Below are 26,196 nucleotides of genomic sequence, written 5' to 3'. Positions count from 1 at the left end.
CAGCACATCAGGACACCAGTCTGAAACCCTGTTTACTGGGAAGTGATTCCCTACACTTTAACTTGCGAAATGAATTGATGATGCATGACTCTATTTTAATCACTGTACAGTAACGTCTGGGGAGTTCCATAAAAAACACACCTGAAGGACACTACATTCATTAATATGCAAGCTACCATATAAGTTGATTTCTTTGTACACTTATTAGAAAATATAATCTCAAAGGCTCTGCGAGAGAATGATTTTTTTTAATATTTTTTTTTATAAAAGGTTAATTTGTTGCACTATAACATTCAAATGAGTGTGTGTAAATGTGTACACTTGACTGTGTGTGTGTTTCATGTTCTCTCCGCCGGTCTATTCCTGGTTTTGACATCTTATCCTTGTGAAGAGTGAATCAGCTTGAGGGACAACTTCAGTATAACTGCGTCACACTTGCTTTTCTCACTCTGCTATTTTATTTTCGCTATTAGCGAGTCAACACTTCACACTGGATCCCAAGAAACGTGTGTACTGTTTAGTGTTTACTTGAGACTTAAATTTCCTGTTGTAGGCCTACATGCCTGCTTCATGCATCTGAACAAATAAGATTCTGTAATAACAATCTCTTTATAAGTCTAAATTTCTAAATCTCACATGAAACATGTTCTACGATGTGTTATTTTGTGTGTAAGTTAAACGACAGCTCTAGCAGTGAATGAAAAGCCATTACCGCTATGAGAGTTAACCCAAATTCCAGTAATATAATCTCTTGCGTGGAGCTGTCTGAGAGTGTGTCCTCATTAATGAGAAAGAAATTAGGTTTTTTTTTAGAGTGTTCGGATAAGATGTTATGAGTGATGGTTGTGCTATGCTGTTTATAGGATGCTCTCGGTTGTTTAGGTGGTTGCTAATTGGCCAAAGTAAAAAAAAAAGAAAATTCATCTGAATATCAACATGTGAAATTTAGTCAGCTGAAACATCTATTTTTGTGTCCCTGGAAAATAGTGATCTAGTGATGTATTATGTTGAATATTTTTGTGTCTATTTGTTATTGAAGGATTTGTGGACACATTCATGTTTTTCGATTTGTGGAAGTTATAAAGAAAGATGAAATTAGACCCTGGGGTAAGATGACCCCCCCTGAATTGGCACAGAAGGCCCCTAGTGTCATGTTTGTTACTAGTGTTATTATTTTTTAAATGTAATACTTATTGTAATTAATAGGGTTATTATTTAGTATTTCCATGAATTAGATGTACATTTTAGACATCTTTGCTTTCACGAAAACCTGGGATAGTTGAGTGAAATTATTAAATTTGCATTCATAGTGTTGCTATTATGGCGTATCTTACATTTAAATATGGACAATTAAATATGTAAATATTAATATGCTTAAATAAGTCACAAAATAATTTTACCTTTCAGATGAATCTCTTTTACTGCACTGTAAAAAGTGATCAGTTGTCTTAACTTAAAATAGTGAGAACGTGGAATTGTCAAGTTCACATAACTTTTACGCATTGTTTATTAAAGTCCCCCTATGTGCAAATTCATAAATCAACACCATTGCTGAGTATTTTCTCCTTAAAACTGCAGTGTCTCAAAAACGCGGTTTGACATTTTAAATATATTTGATTTAGTATTTTACATTTATGACTCTTACAAAAACATATATAAAAAATATTATGAATATCAAAAGTCATGACCAAAATGACCAAATATTTCTTATTTCCTATAATAACATATTGGCTGATGCATCACATGCTACCCTATCAATATCCCTAGAAATGCTGAAGTTTAATGTAACCTAAATCTTTCTTTTTTTAAATCTCACCAACACAGTCTCACCCCAAAACGTCACATACTGACGCGTCTTGACCAAACGGCAATATACGACGAAAAGGGTACCCCTAAAACGTCCATATGAGACGAAGACATAAGCGCACCAGCAGCGCCTCTTAGCGGTACCCTAAAGGCCCATTCACACCGGACGCCGAAGCGGCGCGGAACGGAGGCCGCTTCCTTTCGGCGCCCATGTTAACCTATGGTGTCGTTCACACCAGACACGGAGCGCCGCGGCCGGCCCGCGCCGTGAAGCGCCAGTTTCGGCGTCTGGTCTATTTTTTGCGCGAGCCGCGAGTGATTCGCGTCCATTCCGGCAGGAAGTCACACCAAGAAACACGAGACATCCGGTCAATTGTCAAAATATAAGCAATTTTCAAATTAAAATACCGCGAGTATTAACAAAAAGTATTAATACAAGAAGTGTACAAACTTCTTGGTTACAGAAACATGGTGTATTCATTTTATGAGGTTATTTACTTACCCATGATGTAAAAAAATAGCTCTGAATAAACAACAACTGAGCAGAAGCGCTTGTCGACCGCTGCGAACAATACGCCTCTAGTGTGAACAGGCAGGCGCCGGACCGCGCGTGATTTTCCGTTCCGCGACGCTTCCGCATCCGGTGTGAACCAGGCGTAAGGCCGGTGACACACTGGATGCGTGGCGTGAGCGTCTCAGCTGCGTGGCGTGTCCGTTTTTATTTCGGCTCCCATGTTAACAGGTTAGAGCTTGCACACTGCGTGGTGCGTGCGTGACACGCGCGTCTCAGGCGCGGCTCGAGCCGCGCGGAAAACGCGTGCCTGCTAGAAATAGAACCGACGCCTATTTTTCACGCGACACGCAAGCGTCTTGGAAGCGTTTCCAGGCAAAATTGAATAGGAAAAGATGTTTATATGACATTTTGACACAAATACATATTAATAAATGTCATTTTGATGTTTGAAAGTGTCTAGGGTTTGACATAAATGCAAATATAAATGCAATTTAAAAAAATATTATCGATTTTCAAATACTGCACCTGTCAATACAGAACGAAATATTCTATAGTCTATATGCCGTCAACACTGCCGACGTTGTCTTTGCTGCTATATATTTATGTTTAACATGAAGTATAGGCCTTCCACAACTCTCTCCCCATGTCACCAATATGTCACCTAGCAGCAGCAGCGCCGCGTCAGACACGCTTCTGGTGTGCAAAGACACAGAAAACGCGACGCAGCCGCCACGCATCTGACACGCTTCAGAAACGCCACGCATCCAGTGTGTCACCGGCCTAACGCATACCTAAACCTACCCATAACCCGAGAGCTCATGCAGCCAGACAGTTATCTGGAACTGGGTCATACAGCAGCCAAATGAAAACAGGTTCACTGTGCACTGTAGCCAACAAAGGCTTGAAGAGTGGGAAATCACGCGAAGCTGACATGAAGCTTGAGGAAAAACCTAAATGTTCTCACGTGACTTGCAATTAACTTACTTTCTTTGGGTATCGCATTTCTGTAAGAGAATGGATTAGACAGACGAATTGTTTCCCGATACTAAACGTTAAATAATGGTCACGTGAGAAACAAAAATCTCATTTTTTGGTCATGTTTTCCTACTTAACGCAGTAATATTTGCTAAAGGAGAGTAGCCTATGTGAGGCTGCAGTGATGTCACTACGACAGTTTTCATCATGTACGTGCAGATGTGCGAGTCACCAACAGCTCGGCATTTTAGGGAAGATCTCAGTACCAACAAAGGCTTTTTTTTAAAACAGAGGATTAAATGCATCGCAGTCATTTTTCTCGATACGTGCACATATCCTATATGCCCTTCCTTCTTATGAGCTATAGCATAGCGTATTAAAAGGCTTTAGAAGTTTTATTATTGGGAATTGAATAGCGTAGGCTACTGCAGACAGATTTCTCTCAAATCACGGTTGCTGTAAATGTCCTACAAATCAATAAACGTTAGTAATTACACGTAAATTAAATTTGATTTGATTTCTTTTTATTCATAAGTTAACATCCTACAGATCCGGAAATAGGCTACAAAAGAACCATATAATTTTACAATCAACACTTGACCGTTATTTTATTAAAGGAAATAAAAAAAAAATTTTTTAAATCAACAAGCCAATGATTTACAGCTTGAAGGTGCTGTGATTTCAGGGATTTATGGATGAAGATTGATGGATTGATGCAGTGACTCCCCGCACGTAGGCATGTGTGGTGTGGGGGATGCCCACTCGATGCATAACCTGCATCTTTGATGCTTTTGAGCACTGCCTTTCTTTCCCTTTTACTATTATCTATATCATTAGCATCCAGAAAACAATTATGTAATATAAAAATAATAATTTTCGTATTATTAAAATGCATGGATGAACACGAATAGCATAGTTGTGCATCATTATTTGTTTTATATTTTAACCAATGTTTTACATTTGGCCGCAGGGTGGCGCACGTGAGCGCGCTCACTGACAGACACGCCTCCGAGGTGACGTTACCCCCGCGTGTCGCCGGTTCCGTATTTAAAGCGCAGAGGATGAGAAACGTGATGTGAGAGATTACCGGAAAGCAGAGAGAGGTGGTGTTCTACATTATAACCGATACAAATATTCAAACAGCTTTTAAAGAAGAAGAGTTACAAAAGAAGAGCATCTTAATTCTTACGTTTTTGTTTATTTTCTCTAAACTAAACTACTTTTTTTTTTGGAATTCCCGAAGCCGGTGTTTCCTGCCGCAGTTTTCTTGCTGATATTTTTCCATCCTAAAGGAATGCCAAGGGAACTGACTCAAAACAGGATCCAAAAAATCTGGATTCCCTCTAAGGATGACAAACCTTCAATGCCCCGCATACGTAAGTAGATTATTTTCACTTTTTCTTTCATATTAAAAATGAAAAGCACAACATTTCTGTCCAGTATTGCCATAATGTTTCTGCACATATAGGGCATACATACATACTATTATTATTAATCTTTAGTAAGCCTAGTAGGTTAGTAGTAGTACAAGTAGTAGTAGTATAAGACCTAATATTATCATTTCAACGGTAAAGAGCACTTTACATTTAATAAAGTGAAATATTTGGTTAATATAAATGAACATGTGACTTAACTGTAACGAGCAGTTTAATTTCATGTGCATTGAAACAGACACTTTAAGGTGATGGTCATCGGTAGCCATGACAACAGAATGAACTGGTTCTATGCACATTCTTGATTCTCGATTCTAAGCCTCGCGTGATTCGGTTGCCAAGGAAACCCTCGAGCATCGCCTTTGTAAAGACGTTCTAACTCAATGGTACACTGATGACGACATCATGCATTGAATCGAGCTCTGAATGGGGATTCGACAGAGGAATGTGGGAATATTACGTTTTTCATTCATAGTGGGCTATGATTGGTCGAATATATTTACCTGCGATTGGCAGAGCATGATGATGACTGTAACAGATGCTTATGAATTATTCTTCATTAAAAGTGCATTTTAATATGATGCGTCAATGATATCACTGTGGCCTTAGGCAACATTTACTGCAATAAATAGTAAATATACACAAGAACTCACGTTTTGTGCGGGGATGTGTGAAAGAAAGTGAACAAGTATAGCCTATAATAATAATAGGAGCTCTATTTCGTCTAAATATTAATATAATATAGCAGTTCATTTTATTCGATAAAACAGATTCAATATAAACAATATGATTTTAATAATTTATTTAATGATATATTGTAAAGTATTTTTTTTTTTTTGGCATGGTAGTATTTTTATGTATCACTTCGAATTTATGCAGATTTTAATACAAAAAATAGATAGGATCCAGAACAGTGTTTTTTAATATCTGTTTTACAATATATTGTAGAATATAATGAGAATATAAGGAATAATGAGAATTATAAATACACTCACATTTAATTCGATTAAATTCCATAGTTCCCTTACACTAACCCTACCCCTAAACCTACCCATCACAAAAAACTTTCTGTATTTTAACATTTCTAAAAAAAACTTTAATTACATTATTTTTATACCATGAGGACGTCCCTAAAGGAAGGTTTTTGGAGATTTTGCCAGGTTTTGGTCACTTCTGGGAACAAATTTGTCCACAAAATATAGTTAACTAGGCACACACACACACAATGTGTGTTAAACATTTGAGGTTAAACATTCTTAAGTCAAATAACATGAACACATGTCTAAAATGTTAATAGCTCCAAGAATAGGCTTCAAAAAATATAATAATCTAATTTAATAAAAATGTAATTTTAATTCTGGGGTGAATCATGACCTAGACATGAGCAGTTTCTGTCTGCTCAGTATACGTGGACAGCCAGTGAAAGCCTAATACGATCATTGTCTGTCTCTGCTGACTGAGCTGAGTTTGAGGATCTTCTTAAGGATGTTCTGAAGGATTAACCCCGACTGCGCCGGTTCACACTGCCCATTCATGTGGCCACCTGCCAATGGACATCAATAATTCAATGAGAAAAACAGCTGTGTCCTTTCTCTCTCCCTGTTAGGGATCACTCTAACCCATAAATGATATGATGAAGTAGACCTAGCCTAATGCACAACTGCGTAAATACATATATTTTGTGGCAATTCCCATGAAACATAAGACATACTCACAAACATTTACTTTCTAGAGGATTTATGTGTCTGCGTGTGTACGAGAAAGTGAGACTTATCTGCGTCCGACCCATCTTTCCGCTGGCGGCGTGGAATGTGCACGTGCATTTAAGTGTAGTAAATGTTTAGTTTTTAAAATGCTTCTGTGCGCACATGACCCGGCCCATGGCTGTGCTGTTTGATTGGCTGGCGAGGAGGGTCGCTAACAGGTTCCAGGGCACGTGCTGAGAAATCATGCGGGCAACCACTGGAGTGAGATTGAAAGGAAAAAAAGTGCCTTTCCCTTTTCATTCCCTTTATAAAACCCTTAAAATATAGGCTAATGGCATTTCTGTTGTTTAAGCAAAGTGTGACCGTGTATTTCACTTCATCTTTGTATTTCAGCACATGGAGGCCCCCACCTGGCAAACCCTCCAACGGTGATAGTGATGGTCGGGCTTCCTGCTCGGGGCAAAACCTACATCTCAAGGAAACTCACACGCTACCTCAACTGGATTGGTATTCCCACAAAAGGTACAAAATCCAAACAAATATATCACAAAAAAATGTTACATTAATATAATATATTAGCTTTATTTATTTCACCTATTCACAATGGTAACATTTAGCTGGAATTCTTAATTGTTGAATTTGTGTATTTTTAGTCTTTAATGTTGGCGAGTATCGTCGAGAAGCGGTGAAACACTTCAGCTCCTATGATTTCTTCAAATCAGACAATGAGGATGCTGTAAAAATTCGACAGTGAGTTGTGTGCTGAAGCTACTCAATGCCATTATATACAAATCATATATATATATGTAATTTTTATAAATATAGATGGCAATATAAATGGAGTAATCCATATAATTTTGTTTTGTCCCCAGGCAGTGTGCTTTGGCCGCTCTGAGAGATGTCAAGATTTATCTCACTGAAGAGGAAGGTCAAGTGGCTGTAAGTATCTGCTGCAAATGCATAAACAGTTTAGACACGCTAAAAAGACGAGTAGATCATCACCGATGATCTTTCCACAGGTTTTTGATGCTACAAACACAACCAGAGAGCGGCGGGATATAATCCTGGAGTTTGGTGCCGAAAATGGCTTCAAGGTCAGTCGTATTCTCTTGAAGATTGCTTTTGAGGACAATTACAGTGATGAAGAAGACCACTAATACAAATGTACTTTGCAGATTTTCTTCATTGAGTCTGTTTGTGATGACCCAAATGTAATCGCCTGTAATATTTTGGTAAGTCGTATGATAAAGATTGTTTAGTCTTATATGTATTCAGTGAGATAACTAGTAATAATCAAACCTGCAAAACCTCTAAACAATACAATCCCTAAACAGGAAGTGAAGGTGTCATGTCCTGACTACCAAGACTGCAACAAGACGGATGCCGTGGAGGACTTTAAGAAAAGAATCGAATGTTACAGAGTGAACTATCAACCGCTTGACCCTGACCAATATGACAGGTACACTACCTATATACTTTCTTTGGCGCTGACTTTGTGTCTTTAATATCACAGGCTTAACCACTTTTCCTTGATTATCCTCAGGAATTTGTCTTTCATCAAAGTGATTGACGTCGGTCGCAGATTCCTGGTCAACCGTATTCAAGACCACATCCAGAGTCGGATCGTCTACTACCTGATGAACATCCACGTGCAGCCGCGGTCTATTTATTTGTGCCGTCACGGCGAGAGCCAACACAACTTGCAGGGCCGACTGGGAGGAGACTCTGGGCTGTCTACACGTGGACGAAAGGTACTATGCTCTTAAATCTCGGAAAAGAATGAACATAATGCAGTGCGAAGGTACGAGGGTAGTTACTTTTAAATAGCCCTTGCCTCATTATAAAATGACATATAACTTCACAAGCCTTCATAAACAGTAATGTTCTGCCATGAAGCTCAGTTTGGTGCCAAGGATGGTATTTGTAAAGTTTAAAAACAGTGCGTTCTAGTACAGAGTACTAAATTACCCATGTGTCCAATTTGTCTAAACTCCCCAGAGTAATAAATCGTCCCACTCTGTAGTTTGCAGGAGCTCTTGCTAACTTTGTGAAGGAACAGAACTTGAAGGACTTGAAGGTTTGGACAAGCCAGCTGCGTCGTAGTATCCAAACCGCCGAGGCCCTCAATGTGCCGTACGAGCAATGGAAAGGCCTGAATGAGATTGATGCTGTAAGTTCTCACGCATTCATAACTTGTTTTTTTGGCTACGTTACTTGATTTCCATTCCCGTTAAACGTGCGTATGGTGTCTGCAGGGTGTGTGTGAGGAGATGACCTATGAAGAAGTAAGGGAGAGGTTTCCAGAAGAGTTTGCTCTGAGAGATCAGGACAAATACTACTACCGCTACCCCTCCGGAGAGGTACAAACAGATGAAACGCCTTCATTTTAATATGACAAAGTAAAAGAAAGTGTCCTTTAATTAAATGCTTGTGTTTCCCCAGTCATATCAGGACTTGGTTCAGCGGGTGGAACCACTGATCATGGAGCTGGAACGACAGGAGAACGTTCTCGTCATCTGTCACCAGGCTGTGATGCGCTGCCTACTCGCCTACTTCCTGGATAAAAGTGCAGGTGAGATTCTTAAATGAATAGCCATTGAATTTCATGCCATGAATTACTAACGCTCAAGTCATTCCAAACTCATATGACTTTCTTTCTTCAATGGAACACAATAGGAGAAGTTCAGCATATTGTCCCACATACTCTTTTTCACACTAATGGAAGTGGAAGTTGAAGAGAATGGGAGTGCTGTTGAGCTTCGAATGTAGTCCAAATGACTTCTGAAACCATTTGTAGGTTCATGTGAGGAACAGACTGAAATTAAGCTGTTGTTCTGCTCCTCATTGAATGAAAAAAAAGGTACTTTAGCATACTTTTAAAAGGGTACTTATTATGGAAAGAATATACTTAAGTAGCCTATAAACTGAATGTAACGTTAATTGTATTTAAATGAAAATTATATTAAATGCAGTTAGATGAACTTTCAAGTGCTTTTTTGTTGCACTTAAGTTTTTACTTTATATGTAATTAATTATATAATTACTTCTATTGTCTTTGAAATATGGATAAAGTGCACTGCAAACATATACTTGAATGTCATCTCTTTTGAAACTTGTGTCATGTACATTGGCAGTGAAGTTGCAATTGAGAACATATATTAACTTTAAATGTAAAATTGAATAACACACTACAGTTCAAATTATAATCACGAACTTTACATGTGCTTTAGTATGTTAGTCACATCAAAATATGTGTACTTCTATAAAGCATGACAAAACAAAAGAGCCACAAACTTGCGCAGTTATAAAGTATACTTAAGTGTGTTATTAAGAAACAGTCATAAAACTCTTTATGTACACTTAAGTTGGCTTTTATTTCATTAATAATTTATTATCGTCAAATACAGTTTTTTAATGTACTTTTAAGATTTGAAGTACACTACAAGTGCACATTCAGTAGAATTAAGCACACTTATTATTGACAGTGGTCAGGTTTGATGTCATTGAGGGCAAGATTGTTTTCTTAAAACTTTGGCCTGTTCATGATACCAAGCTATTATATGACTTCAGGGGCCAGTTGCATACACATAGCTTCTATATTAAGACCATGTCCTAGGAACTAGCAGTTAGCCAAGGGGTAATTAGACTTAATGTTTCAGATTCAAATTAGGCCGATTTACATCTTTATGTAGCTGTTATGACCAGGCTTAAAGAAAAAAATCAGATAAACTTAAGATTAGTCTAAGCATTTTATTCAACCAGCCCAGAAGTCATACGGACTACTTTAATTATGTTAATTATGTGAGTGTGACAGCACCAATCATTTTCATAGTATGGAAAAGAGCAGCATGAACATTCATCAAAATGTCTCTATTTGTGTTTCATGTAAGAAAAAGTCCGATTTGGTGAACTATCCCTTTAAATTCATCCCCTCATCTTCATCAGCTGACACTTTTCCGTCCTCAATAGAAGTGCAGGTAACACTGTAGTTTAGGGTCCAATTCTCACTATTAACTAGTTGCTTATTAGCATGCATATTACTAGTTTATTAGTACTTATAAAGCACATATTAATGCCTTATTCTGCATAACCATGTTCTACATCACTTAATCCTACCCAATGCCTAAACGTAACAACCACCTTATTAACTATTAATAAGAAGTAATTAGGAGTTTATTGAGCCCAAGTCGTAGTTAATAGTGAGAATTGGACCCTATTCTAAAGTGTGACCGAAGTGCAATCATACTAACCTTTAATTTCCTGTTGGCAGATGAGATGCCATACCTGAAGTGTCCACTCCACACAGTCCTGAAGCTGACCCCAGTGGCTTATGGTAAGATTTTTTTTTTTAGCTTATTATCTCTGACATATCAAATCTGAATAATATTGAAAAGTATAATGCTAACTAATTGTGTTATTTTTGGTATTTTAAAGGGTGCAAGGTTGAATCTATCTCTCTGAATGTGGACGCAGTGAACACGCATAGAGACAGACCAGAGGTAAGCACAAACTCACACATTTGCATATACATACACATAAAAGCTGTACCATTTCAGCTTCTGATATCTTCTTCTGTATTCTCTCTCTCACTAGGAGGTGAAGAGAGGCCCCAGCACTCTGATAAGGAGAAACAGTGTGACCCCTCTCACCAGCCCTGAACCCAATAAAAAGCCTCGCATTGAGGGTCTAGATGACCCGATCGTCAGAGAAGTGACGCCCGCCCAACTGACCCTGTGTTCAACATCACACACCACACTCGCTCTGTCCACACAGGTGAGCCAGTTACTGTTCTTAGATCTATAACCTGTGTCATATCTTCACTCTCATAACCCTATAGTGACATATTAATCATTTCATGCTTCGCCCTTTCACATTCTCTTCCTGTTTCCTTCCATTTATCCTTCCTCATTCTCCTTTATGTGCTACAGCACTGGCTTAGTGAAGCTTGTCTGTAAGTATTTCTGTTTCTTTCTTATCTTCTTTAAATCATTTCACCTCGTCTAACCTTTCCAACTTGACTTCCTCATACTTGCGCCATAAATGCCATAATACATTTTTCTTAAATAGGTGTATCGACTTTTAACCGCAACAAGAAAACATTTCTCATATCTTTCGTTGTTGACATCCAATCAAACTCAAACTATATCTTAGTGCAAATGTCACGTAGTTATTTACTGAAACTACGCTGCAAAAAGGGGCCAATCAGAAGACTTTGTGATTATGATGTCACAAGTTCATTAACATAAGACAGCCTTGATTTACATAACATTACCTATTCAGTATTTTACAACTTGGCCTGCCCTAATGAACGTTATTGTGAACCATGGCATAAAGATTAGCCAATCATAACCGACCTTATTTGCATATATAAGTCTTAAAGGTACAGTAGCAATCTTGTTTATTTTAGAGAGAGGGTGGAAAATGGCCACGTAAAACCAAATTACGACCATTGATGAAGAAATACATGTACACAAGCACAGTAGTTACACATCACTTCATGTTTATATCTTCATTTATATGTAGATACCAGCTTTCTCATTTGTTCTACAAATGGTCACAGTCTGTCTCTTGCTCATCTTTTCCATGCTTAAAGGCGCACTTTTTTACATTACCTACAAGTGGTTTCAGTGCTGCTCTTTCAGAGGTAATGCTCACAGAACCTAATAATGTAGAGTAGCTAAATAGTATAGCAATTTGTGAATAAGAACTCATTTTGGGACAAAATCTACAGAAATCCTGCAGAATACATTTGAATGTGGTTAAATGGAGGTAGAATTACACTTTTGAGCCCTGTTTATAACTGGTATTAACATCTGGTACTTACATTTAGTGCTTGCTAACCATCCGAAACATGTCAATATCAAAATACCAGGTGTAAACTGGGTTATTACTAGCAAATTAGCCAAGTATTCAATAAACAAACGCGAAAGGCGTGCAAAATATGTAGAGCTTGCATTCGTTGTTAGAATTCTCTGAAAATATTTGAGCGCAGATTCCATGTAGACTTGTATAACAATAATAGCAAGTTTCTGTTATGCTAATTGCTAAATGCTATTAGCTAGCTGTTAGCTTGTTGAGTAGACCAACTGTTCAGTAACTAACCGAATGTTCTGCATCATTTTTTTTCGCAGAACCTGAAAAAATGCTCTATGGAGTGCCACGAACCCCCTCAGCGCTGCCTGTGACATTGGTCGGCTATATTGCTTTACTCGGCGCGGACGAGTTTCCTGCCAGGCTGCTTCCTCTTTTCCTCTCACAGAGGAGTGTGCATCCTTCTCCCAAAAAATAGACACTTAGTGCCACCTGGGTTTTTCTATTCGTCTATGAATTGAACCAGTGTGGAGTTTAATGTTTTCTATGTGTGTTTTGTGTATGAAGAGAAATCGGAGCCCAGTGGCAGGGATTAAACATTCGGCTAAGTGATGTTGTCAACCGCCCCCACATTTTTGGACACTATTCCCTGTTTGCGTAACAGGATACCACTTGTAGACGTTTTTATTCTAGTCTCGGCTAGTTTTTTTAACACTGACGGTAAGAATATGCCCTGAACTTTGAAGGATGATACTAAAACAGACCAAAGATCTCCTGCAGATGCTTGCGGGCTGATTTATGTCTATTCTGCACACACTTTCAAAGATATGCTGCAAATTAATTGCACATTACAATTGCACATTTAGATTAGTTGCATCTTCTGAGTGCAACAATGAATCTTACCATTTTTTATGCTGCTGGCAGTTTTGAAGGCTGTTTAAAATTCTCATGTTGTCCACTGCAGTTTCAGATGATTTGTGTTATGGACTGTGAGTGCTTTTTTGTGTGTTTCTAAGACCTGGTGACAAGGTCACTGTGCGAGGTTATAAAAACAGGGTGTTTTATGCATCTTTGGATGAGACAAATTGAAACAGTGTTTATATTTGTTGTTTATAATTAATGTATTTTATGGCGTGACGCATATCAGATACATTTTTATACTGCTTATTGATTGATTCCCTAGAGTGCCTAGTGCTTGAGCGATCAAGCCAGACCTGCTTTTTGTACATTCTACTATGAGAATTATGTTTAAAAAAAAATAACATTTGAAAGAAATTAATTCTTATTTTTTAATTTGTTAGCATGTCTCAGCCTGAACAAGAGATTAAACTAGTATTTGATAATTTGTGTACAGATGTACCCTTGTAATTCAAATGTTTACGGTTTGAATTATTAGGAACAGAGTCCAATTTTAACTCTTCGAATCTAAGTACCAGCTTTAACTGTAAATGTATGGTTTCTATGTTTTCTATTCATCGCACAACTATAGGTGCAATGTTGTACATTGGCTCGAAATGGTAATTCATTTGTTCGCTTCTGATACTTGAAACTTATTTTGTAATATCTTTCCTTTTTTTGTTAAAATAATATTTATTTATTTGTACTAGACTTTGTGTTATTAAGCACTTTGTTCATTGCTGAGTTTGTATAGCATATCATCAAGTCTAATTGTCTCTTTCTAAAGGAAAGTGAATCATTTAAATGCATTTACTGAATCAATAAACGGTCTAAAAGAGGGTTTGTGGGTGTTTATTTGTTTTCACAGAACTGCATTTCCTTATCTTGACATTTTTCCATAAATGGTCAGATACAGGGCGACGGTTTCCCATCTGTTTTTATTTAGTTACAAAGTATCAGTCAGTCCTCATCCACATCCGCCTCATTTCTAATGAGCACTATCTATGTTTTATGGCCCTCTGGACTCTTTGCTTTGCTTACCTGTTGGAACAGATATTAACTGTTGCCCTCAATGGAAACTCATTGTATAACCAGTCAGCCTTTCATTTACCATTCAAATTATTGTGAGATGATGCAATTTACATGTCACTTTAGTCACATGGCATCTGTCACATGCCAACTTTTCCCTGCAGCAGGAAGGCAATATTAGATTAAACCTTAAAACATTGGATAACATAAACAGTTTAATAACCAGCGTAAACAAAAACAGCCACTGGTAACAGGATCAGCACAGATGGGATTTTAGTTATAAACAACACTAAAACATTATATCTTTGCATGGATAAAATATTTAGTTAATTCTCAGGAAAAAAAAAATTGAGTTTATTTTAAATCGTTGTATTTGTATATGTTTATTTAACTTTCATTAATAAAAAACGTAATATTTTATTTAGAACATTATATGCTACATTTTGATTCCTTTTAAATAAAAGTTTTCATGAACAAAAATGAAAAAAGTGATAAAAAAAAATTAAGTAGAGATGATTTTCACCCAGAAATTGCTATAGAAATTCACAATTATTTACAAAGAAACAGCAAGTAATACAATGAATTAAATATGACATTTTGAAGTATAAAGACTTAATTTTCTTGTAAAACATAGTCAAATAATCTTTGTTTTTATTTTCAACTTAGAAAAAATTTTTTTTAACTTTGCATCGTCAGAACATGTTGTTGGATCATTTTCATTATATAAATACAGTATACACTCACCTAAAGGATTATTAGGAACACCATACTAATACTGTGTTTGACCCCCTTTCGCCTTCAGAACTGCCTTAATTCTACGTGGCATTGATTCAACAAGGTGCTGAAAGCATTCTTTAGAAATGTTGGCCCATATTGATAGGATAGCATCTTGCAGTTGATGGAGATTTGTGGGATGCACATCCAGGGCACGAAGCTCCCGTTCCACCACATCCCAAAGATGCTCTATTGGGTTGAGATCTGGTGACTGTGGGGGCCATTTTAGTACAGTGAACTCATTGTCATGTTCAAGAAACCAATTTGAAATGATTCGAGCTTTGTGACATGGTGCATTATCCTGCTGGAAGTAGCCATCAGAGGATGGGCACATGGTGGTCATAAAGGGATGGACATGGTCAGAAACAATGCTCAGGTAGGCCGTGGCATTTAAACGATGCCCAATTGGCACTAAGGGGCCTAAAGTGTGCCAAGAAAACATCCCCCACACCATTACACCACCACCACCAGCCTGCACAGTGGCATGGCATGATGGATCCATGTTCTCATTCTGTTTACGCCAAATTCTGACTCTACCATCTGAATGTCTCAACAGAAATCGAGACTCATCAGACCAGGCAACATTTTTCCAGTCTTCAGCTGTCCAGTTTTGGTGAGCTTGTGCAAATTGTAGCCTCTTTTTCCTATTTGTAGTGGAGATGAGTGGTACCCGGTGGGGTCTTCTGCTGTTGTAGCCCATCCGCCTCAAGGTTGTGCGTGTTGTGGCTTCACAAATGCTTTGCTGCATACCTCGGTTGTAACGAGTGGTTATTTCAGTCAAAGTTGCTCTTCTATCAGCTTGAATCAGTCGGCCCATTCTCCTCTGACCTCTAGCATCAACAAGGCATTTTCGCCCACAGGACTGCCGCATACTGGATGTTTCTTTTTCACACCATTCTTTGTAAACCCTAGAAATTGTTGTGCGTGAAAATCCCAGTAACTGAGCAGATTGTGAAATACTCAGACCGGCCCGTCTGGCACCAACAACCATGCCACGCTCAAAATTGCTTAAATCACCTTTCTTTCCCATTCTGACATTCAGTTTGGAGTTCAGGAGATTGTCTTGACCAGGACCACACCCCTAAATGCATTGAAGCAACTGCCATGTGATTGGTTGATTAGATAATTGCATTCATGAGAAATTGAACTGGGGCCGTATTCACAAAGAATTTTAAGGCTAAAAGTAGCTCCTAACTGGCGAATTTAGGAGCAACTCCTAAAAATAATGGGCGTGTCACTCGTAACTTTAGGACTCCTAATTTTTTTGACTAAGAGTAATTCACGAAGCATTTTAGCCCTAAAAGTAGCACCTAAGCCTGGGACAGCTTAAAAGAAGTCGAGAGGACTCCTAACTCACTAAGACCTATTCACAAACCGCTTTTTGTGGCATTTCACGTTGCAATGTTTTGAAATGCGTATGCGGCGGCTACAGGAGCTTCCAATCGCGAGGGAACAATTTTGCATTGTAGGCATAACTAGGGCTGCAATAACGCCACCAACAACAACCAAAACTAGGCTACTCATAGCATGTAAACTAATTGTAACGTTTCATTGTGAATCAAATTAAAATGTTCTTCTCTTTGCAAACGTAGGCAGAGGCATATAGTGACAGATTAATTCAATAATGTTGCAAAGATATTGCATCAATCCATATGTTTCATTAGGCTACTAGGCTATTTGTTTTGCCTTACTCTTTATTCATTTAGGCTATTTATTCAGTTATTCATCATCTTCCGTCCTTCGCACTACTTGTGAAGCGCACGCATTCTCAGACCTGTCACCTGTCACTCATCATCGTAGGGGAGGTGTTTGGAATCATTCCCGCGTTACAATCATCAGCCAATCAAGGTGGTCACTTCAGTCAAGCTCGTGCATGAGTAATGACGTCATCCATAGCAACGAAGACTCACTCTTAGTTTAGGAGTTGTCATTTTTCTTTACTAAGAGTAGGTCTGAAAGGCGTTGTGAATCACTTTTAAGAGAAAACTCCTAACTAAAATCTTTTAGTGCAATTTAGGAGTACTCCTAGTGGTAAGATAAAATGCTTTGTGAAAACGGCCCCAGGTGTTCCTAATAATCCTTTAGGTGAGTGTATACTGTGTGTATGTATACATATATATATAAATCTTTGCATTTGTTTGCTTATACATTGGATTGTTTATTTGTTTCGTATTTAAAGAATATTTTGCTTGGTTAAACTTAAAATATGCATAGTTTTTACTATATGCATTATCAGAGAAAATGCAACATTTGTTTCTGCACTTAATTTTCACCCTGTTATGTTTCTCCTTTTAATTAAACAGTTTCATCTTGCAGACACATGGTTAAAACAGAGGTGCAGTGTAATTTCAGTAAATGTCTTTATTAATTACCTCTTCAAGCTCAATAATCAACTGTTAATTAGAGAAAAAAAAGAATAATTATATATATATATATATATATATATATATATATATATATACACAAAGCACAGAGAATAGTGATTGTACATAATGTGCTGTGGTGTAACCAGCATATTTGCAATTTAAGGCCATTTTTCACTGACCGTCAACCCTTCCTGAATGTATCTGAAAATTGGAGGACTCCATCTTCCCAAATGTCATACGATACCAGGCATGGTACTGAAATTGGACAATATAATTTTCAAAAATACTTTTCAGACTAAATAAATAACACCCTAAATATACTTAATTGTACCTATGAATTTAAAATGACCATGTAGTAAATGACAGTGTAGCTCAAGAGTCTATGTGACTGTTATCAGGGATATCTCTAATAGTTATTTATAGCTCAGTGTTGAGTCTGAGCTCCAGGCTAAAGAAATGCAGAACATATATCGACAGCTTGCAATCAGATCAGTGTGAATCAGGTCGTCGGTGTTACAGCTTATCACATGAGAGGAACCCAACACCACAGTCATTCACGTGCACATGGATACCGTCACCTCATGCTGCACGCGCTATGGAAATGTCCCACAAGCTGTGTTTTGGAAATATCTATAATATCTGTAAAAGCAGCTGATGATTGTGGAATGTGACACATATTTAAAATGAAAGTAGTTTGTTATTATTGATGAGCTTCATCTAAATTCCTGTGAGGGAGTATTTCCCATTTGAACGGGAACTTAAAGGGCTTACTCTTTTAGTTGGATTTGGGTTACATTATTGCAATAAACCATGATGTACTAGTGTGCTAATTCTACTTGGATGCAGGTGGTATGTTGCCAATATTTGTTGCCTAATATTTTGGTTTTCCAGGAAGAAAAAGGTTTAAATGCACACATATGCAAAAAAAGTGTTATTTTTAGGAGTACATTAACATGTACATTTTTGTAAGCCAACCCAGAAGTTCACCATGGGTCAAAAATCCAATGGAATTTTTGCATTGGCTTTAGATCATTGCAGGCAGTAAGCTCTGTGACCAACTAAAGTGTATGATTCTTACACGTTTTGATCATTTTCACATATTAACAACTTTCATGAATTCGGAACCCTAAATAACATCGGCAGAAGTAAAAAACTGAAGTAAGGGTATGAACGGACAAAACTACAGTTGCACCTCTTTAAGTTGAGTTTGAAAAGTTTGCGGACTAGAGTAGATTAATTTTCCTGTTTTGCATGATGATGTGTAAAGTCTGTAGTCTTCTGCAGTCCCTAGCAACTGCTTTTTTTAAAGGAAAGTAAAAGCTTTAAATCTGATGTATTACTGATGTATTTTATGTCATAGAATAAAACATGAATGTAAAATCTTGAGCTTGTTCAAACCACAGGCTTTATTTCAGCCATTTAACCAAAAACCCATTCAAAAACCCATTGACTTTTAGACAATGAAACCAGAAGAGCAAAACTGCCCTGTTTCCAGGTTTTAGGACTCATTCCTGCAGCACTCTATAGATGACCTCAGATCTAAAGCCAAAGACATGGATGAAAATCCACATACAGTAATTAACATATTGATTTCATTGGATTACTTTTGACATGGTCGCTTTATATCAATATAATGTCATCGCTTAATGTTTTAAAGTTTTGTTTTTCACGAAAAGTGCTAGACTTGTGTTTTCTCGTACTGTTTTCTTACAACCGGAGATTGTGGCTGAAGGAAGTTGGATCAGGGTCATGATAATAATGAAACCACACAGCTTCCTCTGAGTAGAGCTGACATGAATGTGCAATGGGCTAGAAATTCCACTCGTTCTCAGAAAACAAAGACGGTTCTAATTACTTTGGCAAATTGCGCTGGTTAATTAACGCTCATTTTCTCAAATCTGCTTAAAGAGACTTCATAAACTCTGACAGACATTATGAAGTTCCTGTGAGGTGGTTATTTTTTGTGTGTGTGTGGATATTTTGGTCTATTTTGGTCCGTGGAAAACCTTCATAACATGTAACATCCAGTTGGCCAGTGTTAGAATGTGAGAGAAAGTAGCAAGTAGCAGAAAGTAGTAGTTTCTCAAACTCGGTCCTATGAGGGCCACTGTCCTGCACAGATTAGCTCCAACCCTGATCAAACACACCTACCTGTGAGTTTCTAGTGATCCTGAAGACATTGATTAGCTTGCTCAGGTGTGTTTGATCAGGGTTGGAGCTAAACTGTGCAGGACAGTGGCCCTCCAAGGACCGAGTTTGAGAAACCCTGATCTAAGGGTACGTTTACGTGACAAAACGGTACCCTTAAAAGTTGTACTTTTTTCACGTATAGACTACAACATTGTCAAAACGATCCCCGTTTACACAGATCCGCGTAAACGACTAAAAACGCTGTATTATTCATGCCAGACCAGTAGTTGGCGATGTCACTTTGTAAAGAAACACTACGCACCTATATAGTAAACACATATTACGCATGCGCATGACGTCACCATTTCACAAATTCAAGTTTTTCTAGTTTACTTGGAGATGATAGCGATATCCGCTTCAAAAGTTTGCGTTTTGAGTGTTGTATTGTTTGTGCAACATTGTCTAAATGTCTCATGAATGACAGTAAAACCTTCTTCCTGAAGATCTTAATTAGCTGCTTTAGTTGTGATCGATCAGGGTTGGAGCTGAACTTTACAGGATCTCCAGGAACAGGACTGGGCACTCCTGGTGTACACAAGTTCAGGCTCTGGTAAGGACCCTGGCTCACTAAACATTGGGACACTGACATTGGGACATCATCACTACGGTCATAATTTTGCCAAGTAAGACATGTTCAACATATTTTGTTAGTCCTAACCATATTCCTATCCCTCAACCTAACCCTACCCATAAGTTATCCCTAAAATCAGAGGGGAATTATAGGTAACTGATGTAGAAGTTCTATGACTAAACTGGACATAAACTGTAAACTTCTGATTGGTTGGTAGGAATGTTGTTCTAGGAGCATGAAATATATTTATCCAGGAACATGTTGCACTGGCTGAAATCACCTTCATCACGTCACTACAGGTATTTATGAACAACAGTGTAAGGATGACAATCAACAATGACTTTTGCTTTCCTGTGTCAACCCCCTCCAAGGGCATAAGAGGTGTTGATAGTGCTCAAGGCTTGTAGGCCAAAATGTTTGCGGGTCCGCTAATTGTCACACCTTTAGTGCAGTGGGGGAAGTTGTAATATTCTGATTGGTCAGTTCGAATGTCTCACATTTGGGTTTCAGCCACATGGTCACATGGAAGTGATAAAAGAAGATTGTATCTGTTGCTCTGGTCTCTTTTTCTAGGGCTTTTCTCTGATGTTTTCTTTCTTTTCTTTGTCTCTTCTTCTTGGGGGCGTTGCTCTTCCTCTCTACCTGAGCTCTGCCTTCCATCTGTCTTTCTCTCAACACTTTCTCACTCTCTCTCTTTCTCTCTCTCTCTCTCTTGCTCTCTCTATCTCTTAGGTAACATTCTACATAAATGCTGGGTACAATTAACTGTGTTTTATACAATTTCATTCATCTAATTTGTAACCAAGTCAAGTTTAACCATAGCCAAATACTGTTATTAAATCTTCTCAATTATAACCTGAGCTAACTCAGTATTAACATTAACATGCTAGCTATTGCAATATCGTCACTCTAGCAACACTCTCCCACATATTTTGATAACGTTTCTTTAGTCATTCGGCAATCCTGCAGCCCGAACCGCTGTAGTGAAACAGATTTTTGCTGATTTTTTTTTTTTTTGTAATGGTATTTACAATACATTATGATAATTACTTTGATTCTTACAAATCTCTTCAACATTTCAGCTGCAAATTAACTATAAATGGTGGCTACATACAGTATGTTCACTTATGTTCGTGCTGAAATATGGTTAAATTATGTTTTTTTTAAAACACCCGTCTCATGGTGTTTGAGTTGGTTTGCGCAATTTATGTTTCACGCTAAGGGAACATAGTGAGCATCGATGCTACCTTGTTTTCACGGTGCATTGTGGGACCTTTTATTGTGTGAACGTTTCAGTGCACTGGAAGGATTTTGTGGTTGAAACAAAATGGCCGACGACTCCCTCAACATGCACCCTCAAAACACCTTAGCATGTAGCAATTCCATAACAAAGCGCAGCCAACACTAAAGCATTGTTGGGTGAAAAATATGTACTTTGCATTTAGCCATAAATAATATAATTAGCTAAGATAAAGTAACAACTGACTGATGACTAGCTAAGAGTTTTAGCATTTAGCATGCAGTTATGATGGCTTCACACACGTGTCATGGCCATCAACGTTTGTCTCTAAGCTCTTAAAGGACAAGTTCGGTATTTTACACTTAAAGCCCTGTTTACAGATCGTTTCTGATGAAATAGAACGGTTAAGATTAAAATTTTGACACATGCTGCTGTCCCGAGAATTTTAGGTTTATTTCGCTTTCCCCCGCACCTACAGAATGGCTGCATAGGTGCACTGGAACAATCCTTCCTAAAACGCATTAAACTTTCGTTTACAAAGAGATGAAACTCACCGAGTGGTCAGGGGTGTTCACTGATATGCTCATACAAAAATCGCTGCAAAAGATGCTTTCCAACAGGTTTTATTGTAGTTTTTGTCCAACTCCATTGACTTGTATTGAAAGAGCTGTGTGAGGTACGGTATTACCAGAGAATGTCTAATATGGCGAGAAGTTTCACTCTCACTACACTTCCGGCTTCTGAACTGGTTGCAGTTCCACTCTGATTCCATATGAGGACGCTCACAGGACGAGTGCAGAATGAATGGAGGTCAATGGCGGTATACCCCTCAAAATCCACTTTTCTCAGGATATAATTTTTTGTCTAGTAATTTGAATGTTGTATTCGAAAGGAGATGCAAAGAAATTACACATTGCTGGGTGTTAGATTTTTTAGAGTCACTTATTTGCTTTAAAAAGTCTTTCAAAATGTCAATGACGTCAGAATGCTGACGTCATTAGCAGAATGCTAGCGTGTTATGGGCAACAACAACTCAACCTGTAAGAAATCGAAAGGACATAAGTACTCGTTCAATCAACTTTCGACCTAAAACCCATGTTGAACTTGCAAAATCTACAATCAGATCTGAGATTTCTCAACGGCAATCGGGTGAAAGAGACAAATTTAGCTGTCTAGCCCCATTGACTCCCATTCATTTTGCACTCATGGCGATCGCCCCCCAGTGGAACTCTGGTGGTACTACAACCAAAATTCGGTACAATAGGGCTTAATAGGGAGTGGGCAGGCTCTCCGTAGACGGGCTCTGGTATTACTCCGCCGCTTCTTCTTCTGCTTCTTCTGTGTATTCAATGAAATGCCAGTGGTTTGCTTGCAATTGGCAAAGGTGCATTATCGCCACCAACTGGGCTGGAGTGTCTATTATTCAAGCTCTCATCGGAAGAATCTACGGGTGTGAGACGTTTGGAAAAATAGATCCACAGTTTTACAACGAATGGTAAAACACCTGTTGGAAAGCATCTTTTGCAGCGATTTTTGTATGAGCATATCAGTGAACACCCCTGACCACTCGGTGAGTTTCATCTCTTTGTAAACGAAAGTTTAATGCGTTTTAGGAAGGATATGTTCGAGTGCACCTATGCAGCCATTCTGTAGGTGGGGGGGAAAGCGAAATAAACCTAAAATTCTCGGGACAGCAGCATGTGTCCAAATTTTTATCTTAACCGTTCTATTTCATCAGAAACGATCTGTAAACAGGGCTTTAAGTGTAAAATACCAAACTTGTCCTTTAAAAAACTTTTTCTGTTTGGCTTAGCTGAAATAAATTATATAGTTGTTCTACTGGCTGTTTTGACATGATCCTGCTAAGCTCTGTGTCTTTAAATAGAGCTGTAATTCTCAGGAGATTAGTTCAGTGTGGTGACTTAGCATGACTGGCAACACACACGCAACGCAGGATACCAATGAATCCGCTCCCACGGCTTCTCATTCACTTTCTCATGTAAATCAATTAGCGCCTATTAAGTGATATGTGGTTTTGAAGGGAAAAAGAGCTGAGCTAATGTTCTTTTTTGCAGCTAAATGGGACATGCTACTCACTACACATAATAAAAGGGCGAATTCACATCCTGTTGACGTGCTGTATTCATTTGGGATGGGGTTTTCGTAAAACCCTGAGTCAGATCTTTTGTTTGATCTCATAAGGACAGGAAGGCCGGTTTCTAATCCTGTCAGTCAAAGCTGACCCATCAGGCACAGGTTTACATGATGCGTCACTGGGCCTAAAATGACGACGCTATACGTGCTCAGCAAGGCCTGTCGGAAGCCAGAGAAGAAGCGACCTGTGTACAATTTTATCAGAGATAAAAGACTTAATTGCACCTTGAACTCTATGCAAAACACTCTTATCTGCAGAGTCTGTTAAAGTAATGTTCCAGGTTCAGTGTAACTTCAGTATTATTGTTAAAGTATTTATTACTGTTTTAAATTAGCTGGTTTTATATATATTTTTAAATAAATTACTTTTACATATTTTCGGTTTTCATTTTAGCTTTTTTGGGTCATTTTGGTATGGTTATGTGCTTTTGTAATTTATATTAGTTTATTATATATATATATATATATATACGTATATATATATTTTTTTTCTTTATTTTAGCAAATAACAGAAATTATTTTTAATATTTGTATTACATTTCAATGCTGTTGTCGATGACAACAGAATTTGATCTCATATTTTTGTGTGTCAAACAAACAAAAAAAATTACAGTAATGCACTACAATGGAAGTGGAAGCAAGTGTAGTGTTTAAAATTAAAAAATATAAAGATTATATTTTATTTATCACCAGTGTTAAACTAATGCTAATTTTATGGGGTCATTTAAAGATCAACAAATTTGCCTCTTATAAAGTTTTCTCCAAAAATATATATAAATAATTAATTTAACACAATGAAAATTGAAACAGTTTGTGTGATTCTTTCACTTTTTGTTTAGATTATGAAGGTTTAAAACCATGTTAATATTTTATGATAGATTTTTCATATTTTATGATTAGATTTTTGGTTTTGAGACAATAAAATAAATACATAACAGCATATGTTAAAGTACCAAAGGTAAATGATAAAAAAAATTCGAACACATTTTTGATGTGACCTTCACATAAAAAAAAAAGTTGAATAAAAAAAAAAAAATTCACTGAGAAACACCCATCAAAGAAAAACAAACGTTCATCAACGGATCTATGGGGTATTAAGATATCGACTGAGATGGCAGACTGGCACCACTGTCCTTATGTGGCACGCAGATCTCTTTCACGTTTGCCTCTCCTCCTTTTTTCTCTCTTTATCCCTCGTTCACGGCTGAATAATTAATCCCAGAGTATGGTGTGTTCGGACTCACGTACTCACTTTCTGTCTCTCCGCCCCACTCTAACCATCCCTTTCACACATGCATGCTCATACTGGCCAACATGAACACTCAAATAGAAAAGAAATGCTTAGTCAACTTTCTTTTTCTTTTTTTTCAGAAGTGACCATAAAAGTGTACCAGACTGCAGAAGAGACAGTCTTTAGTTTAGTTAACTTGGCATCTTTCAGGGTTTCCATGGAAACGCTACATCATGCAGGCTTCACTTTCACTGTGCCCAGTATTCATATTCACTGGAGGAGTGATTCAACAGTCTCTAGCAATAAAACTTTACATTGAAAAAATTATAAATGTGATCTTTTTAATGGCTCAAATTTTCCTTTTCTTTATCTATCTATCTATCTATCTATCTATCTATCTATCTATCTATCTGTTTGTCTATCTATCTATCTATCTATCTATCTATCTATCTATCTATCTGTTTGTCTATCTATCTATCTATCTATCTATCTCTCAGTTTGTCTATCTATCTGTCAATTGATCAATCCATCCATCTGTCTGTCTGTCAATTGATCTATCCATCCGTATGTCTGTCTGTCTATCTATTTGTCAGTTGATCTATCTATCCATCTATCTATCGGTCAAATGGTCTTCCCATCCGTCCGTCCGTCTATCTATCTATCTATCTATCTATCTATCTATCTATCTATCTATCTATCTATCTATCTATCTATCTATCTATCTATCTATCCATCCATCCATCCATCCATCCATCCATCCATCCATCCATCCATCCATCCATCCATCCATCCATCCATCCATCCATCCATCCATCCATCCATCCATCTTTCAACATCACAATCTATGCTTCTAAAAGTTTTTATCGAAATGAATTTTAGGAGAAACACCTGAGACAAATTTATAAGCCAGCATAAATGCAAACTCCATTAAGCCTCTTAAAAGTCTCTATAAAAGTTCCCCCTTGGCTATTTAGTGAGGAAAGTCAATTACAGTTTTTCTCCATTGGTTTGGCTCATTTCTTGAAACAGAAATTACATTCTCAAAACTCTAAGATCATTTGGCAAAACAGTCTTACAGTTCAGCACAACACTAAAGCTCACTTGCAAAAGCTCACATCTCTCCCAAAACTGTTCACTCATGCTTCAAAACTAAATTTGTTTCCCATATAAAGAGTCAGTGCCACGAAAATGGCAAATATCCTTTTCAATTGCTTTGGCTCATTTCTTGAAACAGATCGGACATTCTCAACACTCTTGGTGCTTTTGCCAGAATAACGTGGATGGTTCGGCACAACACCATGGTTCACCTGTAAAAGTTCATACCTCTCCCAAAACAGTTCACTCATGTGTCAAAACTAAATTTCCTTCTCATTTAAACAGTCAGTGCCCCCAAAATGCTTCGTCCCTTTGGCATTGTGTAAGCACTGCAAGTCAAAATGTTTCGATGTTTTGTCACTATGGCAGAGGACCATTGAAATATCCCTCATGTCCACCTTTCA

At 37.7% G+C, this 26,196-nt stretch overlaps 1 protein-coding gene across 3 annotated transcripts; it reads left to right on the top strand.

Moving 5' to 3' along the window:
* The first annotated feature begins 4,370 nt into the window (after positions 1 to 4,370).
* pfkfb3 (6-phosphofructo-2-kinase/fructose-2,6-biphosphatase 3) lies at positions 4,371 to 13,493 on the top strand. 3 transcript variants are annotated; one of them, XM_084407513.1, is made up of 16 exons: positions 4,371 to 4,671; positions 6,828 to 6,956; positions 7,088 to 7,184; positions 7,307 to 7,373; positions 7,454 to 7,528; positions 7,610 to 7,666; positions 7,769 to 7,893; positions 7,978 to 8,185; positions 8,458 to 8,604; positions 8,690 to 8,794; positions 8,877 to 9,006; positions 10,705 to 10,767; positions 10,869 to 10,933; positions 11,028 to 11,207; positions 11,363 to 11,385; positions 12,028 to 12,204. In XM_084407513.1, the coding sequence occupies exons 1-16, from the start codon at positions 4,590 to 4,592 to the stop codon at positions 12,080 to 12,082; spliced, it is 1,608 nt and encodes a 535-aa protein (XP_084263639.1). In that variant the 5' UTR covers positions 4,371 to 4,589; the 3' UTR covers positions 12,083 to 12,204. The 3 variants fall into 3 exon arrangements, with proteins under 3 accessions (XP_084263639.1, XP_084263640.1, XP_084263641.1); XM_084407515.1 differs by lacking the exon at positions 12,028 to 12,204 and adding an exon at positions 12,566 to 12,668 and having other exon boundaries at positions 4,455 to 4,671; XM_084407514.1 differs by lacking the exons at positions 11,363 to 11,385; positions 12,028 to 12,204 and adding an exon at positions 12,566 to 13,493.
* The last annotated feature ends 12,703 nt before the right edge of the window (positions 13,494 to 26,196 follow it).

This window comes from Rutilus rutilus, assembly GCF_951802725.1.
Source record: "Rutilus rutilus genome assembly, chromosome: 4".
NCBI classification, from domain to species: Eukaryota; Metazoa; Chordata; class Actinopteri; order Cypriniformes; family Leuciscidae; genus Rutilus; species Rutilus rutilus.
This window is presented reverse-complemented; position numbering and strand designations above follow the sequence as displayed.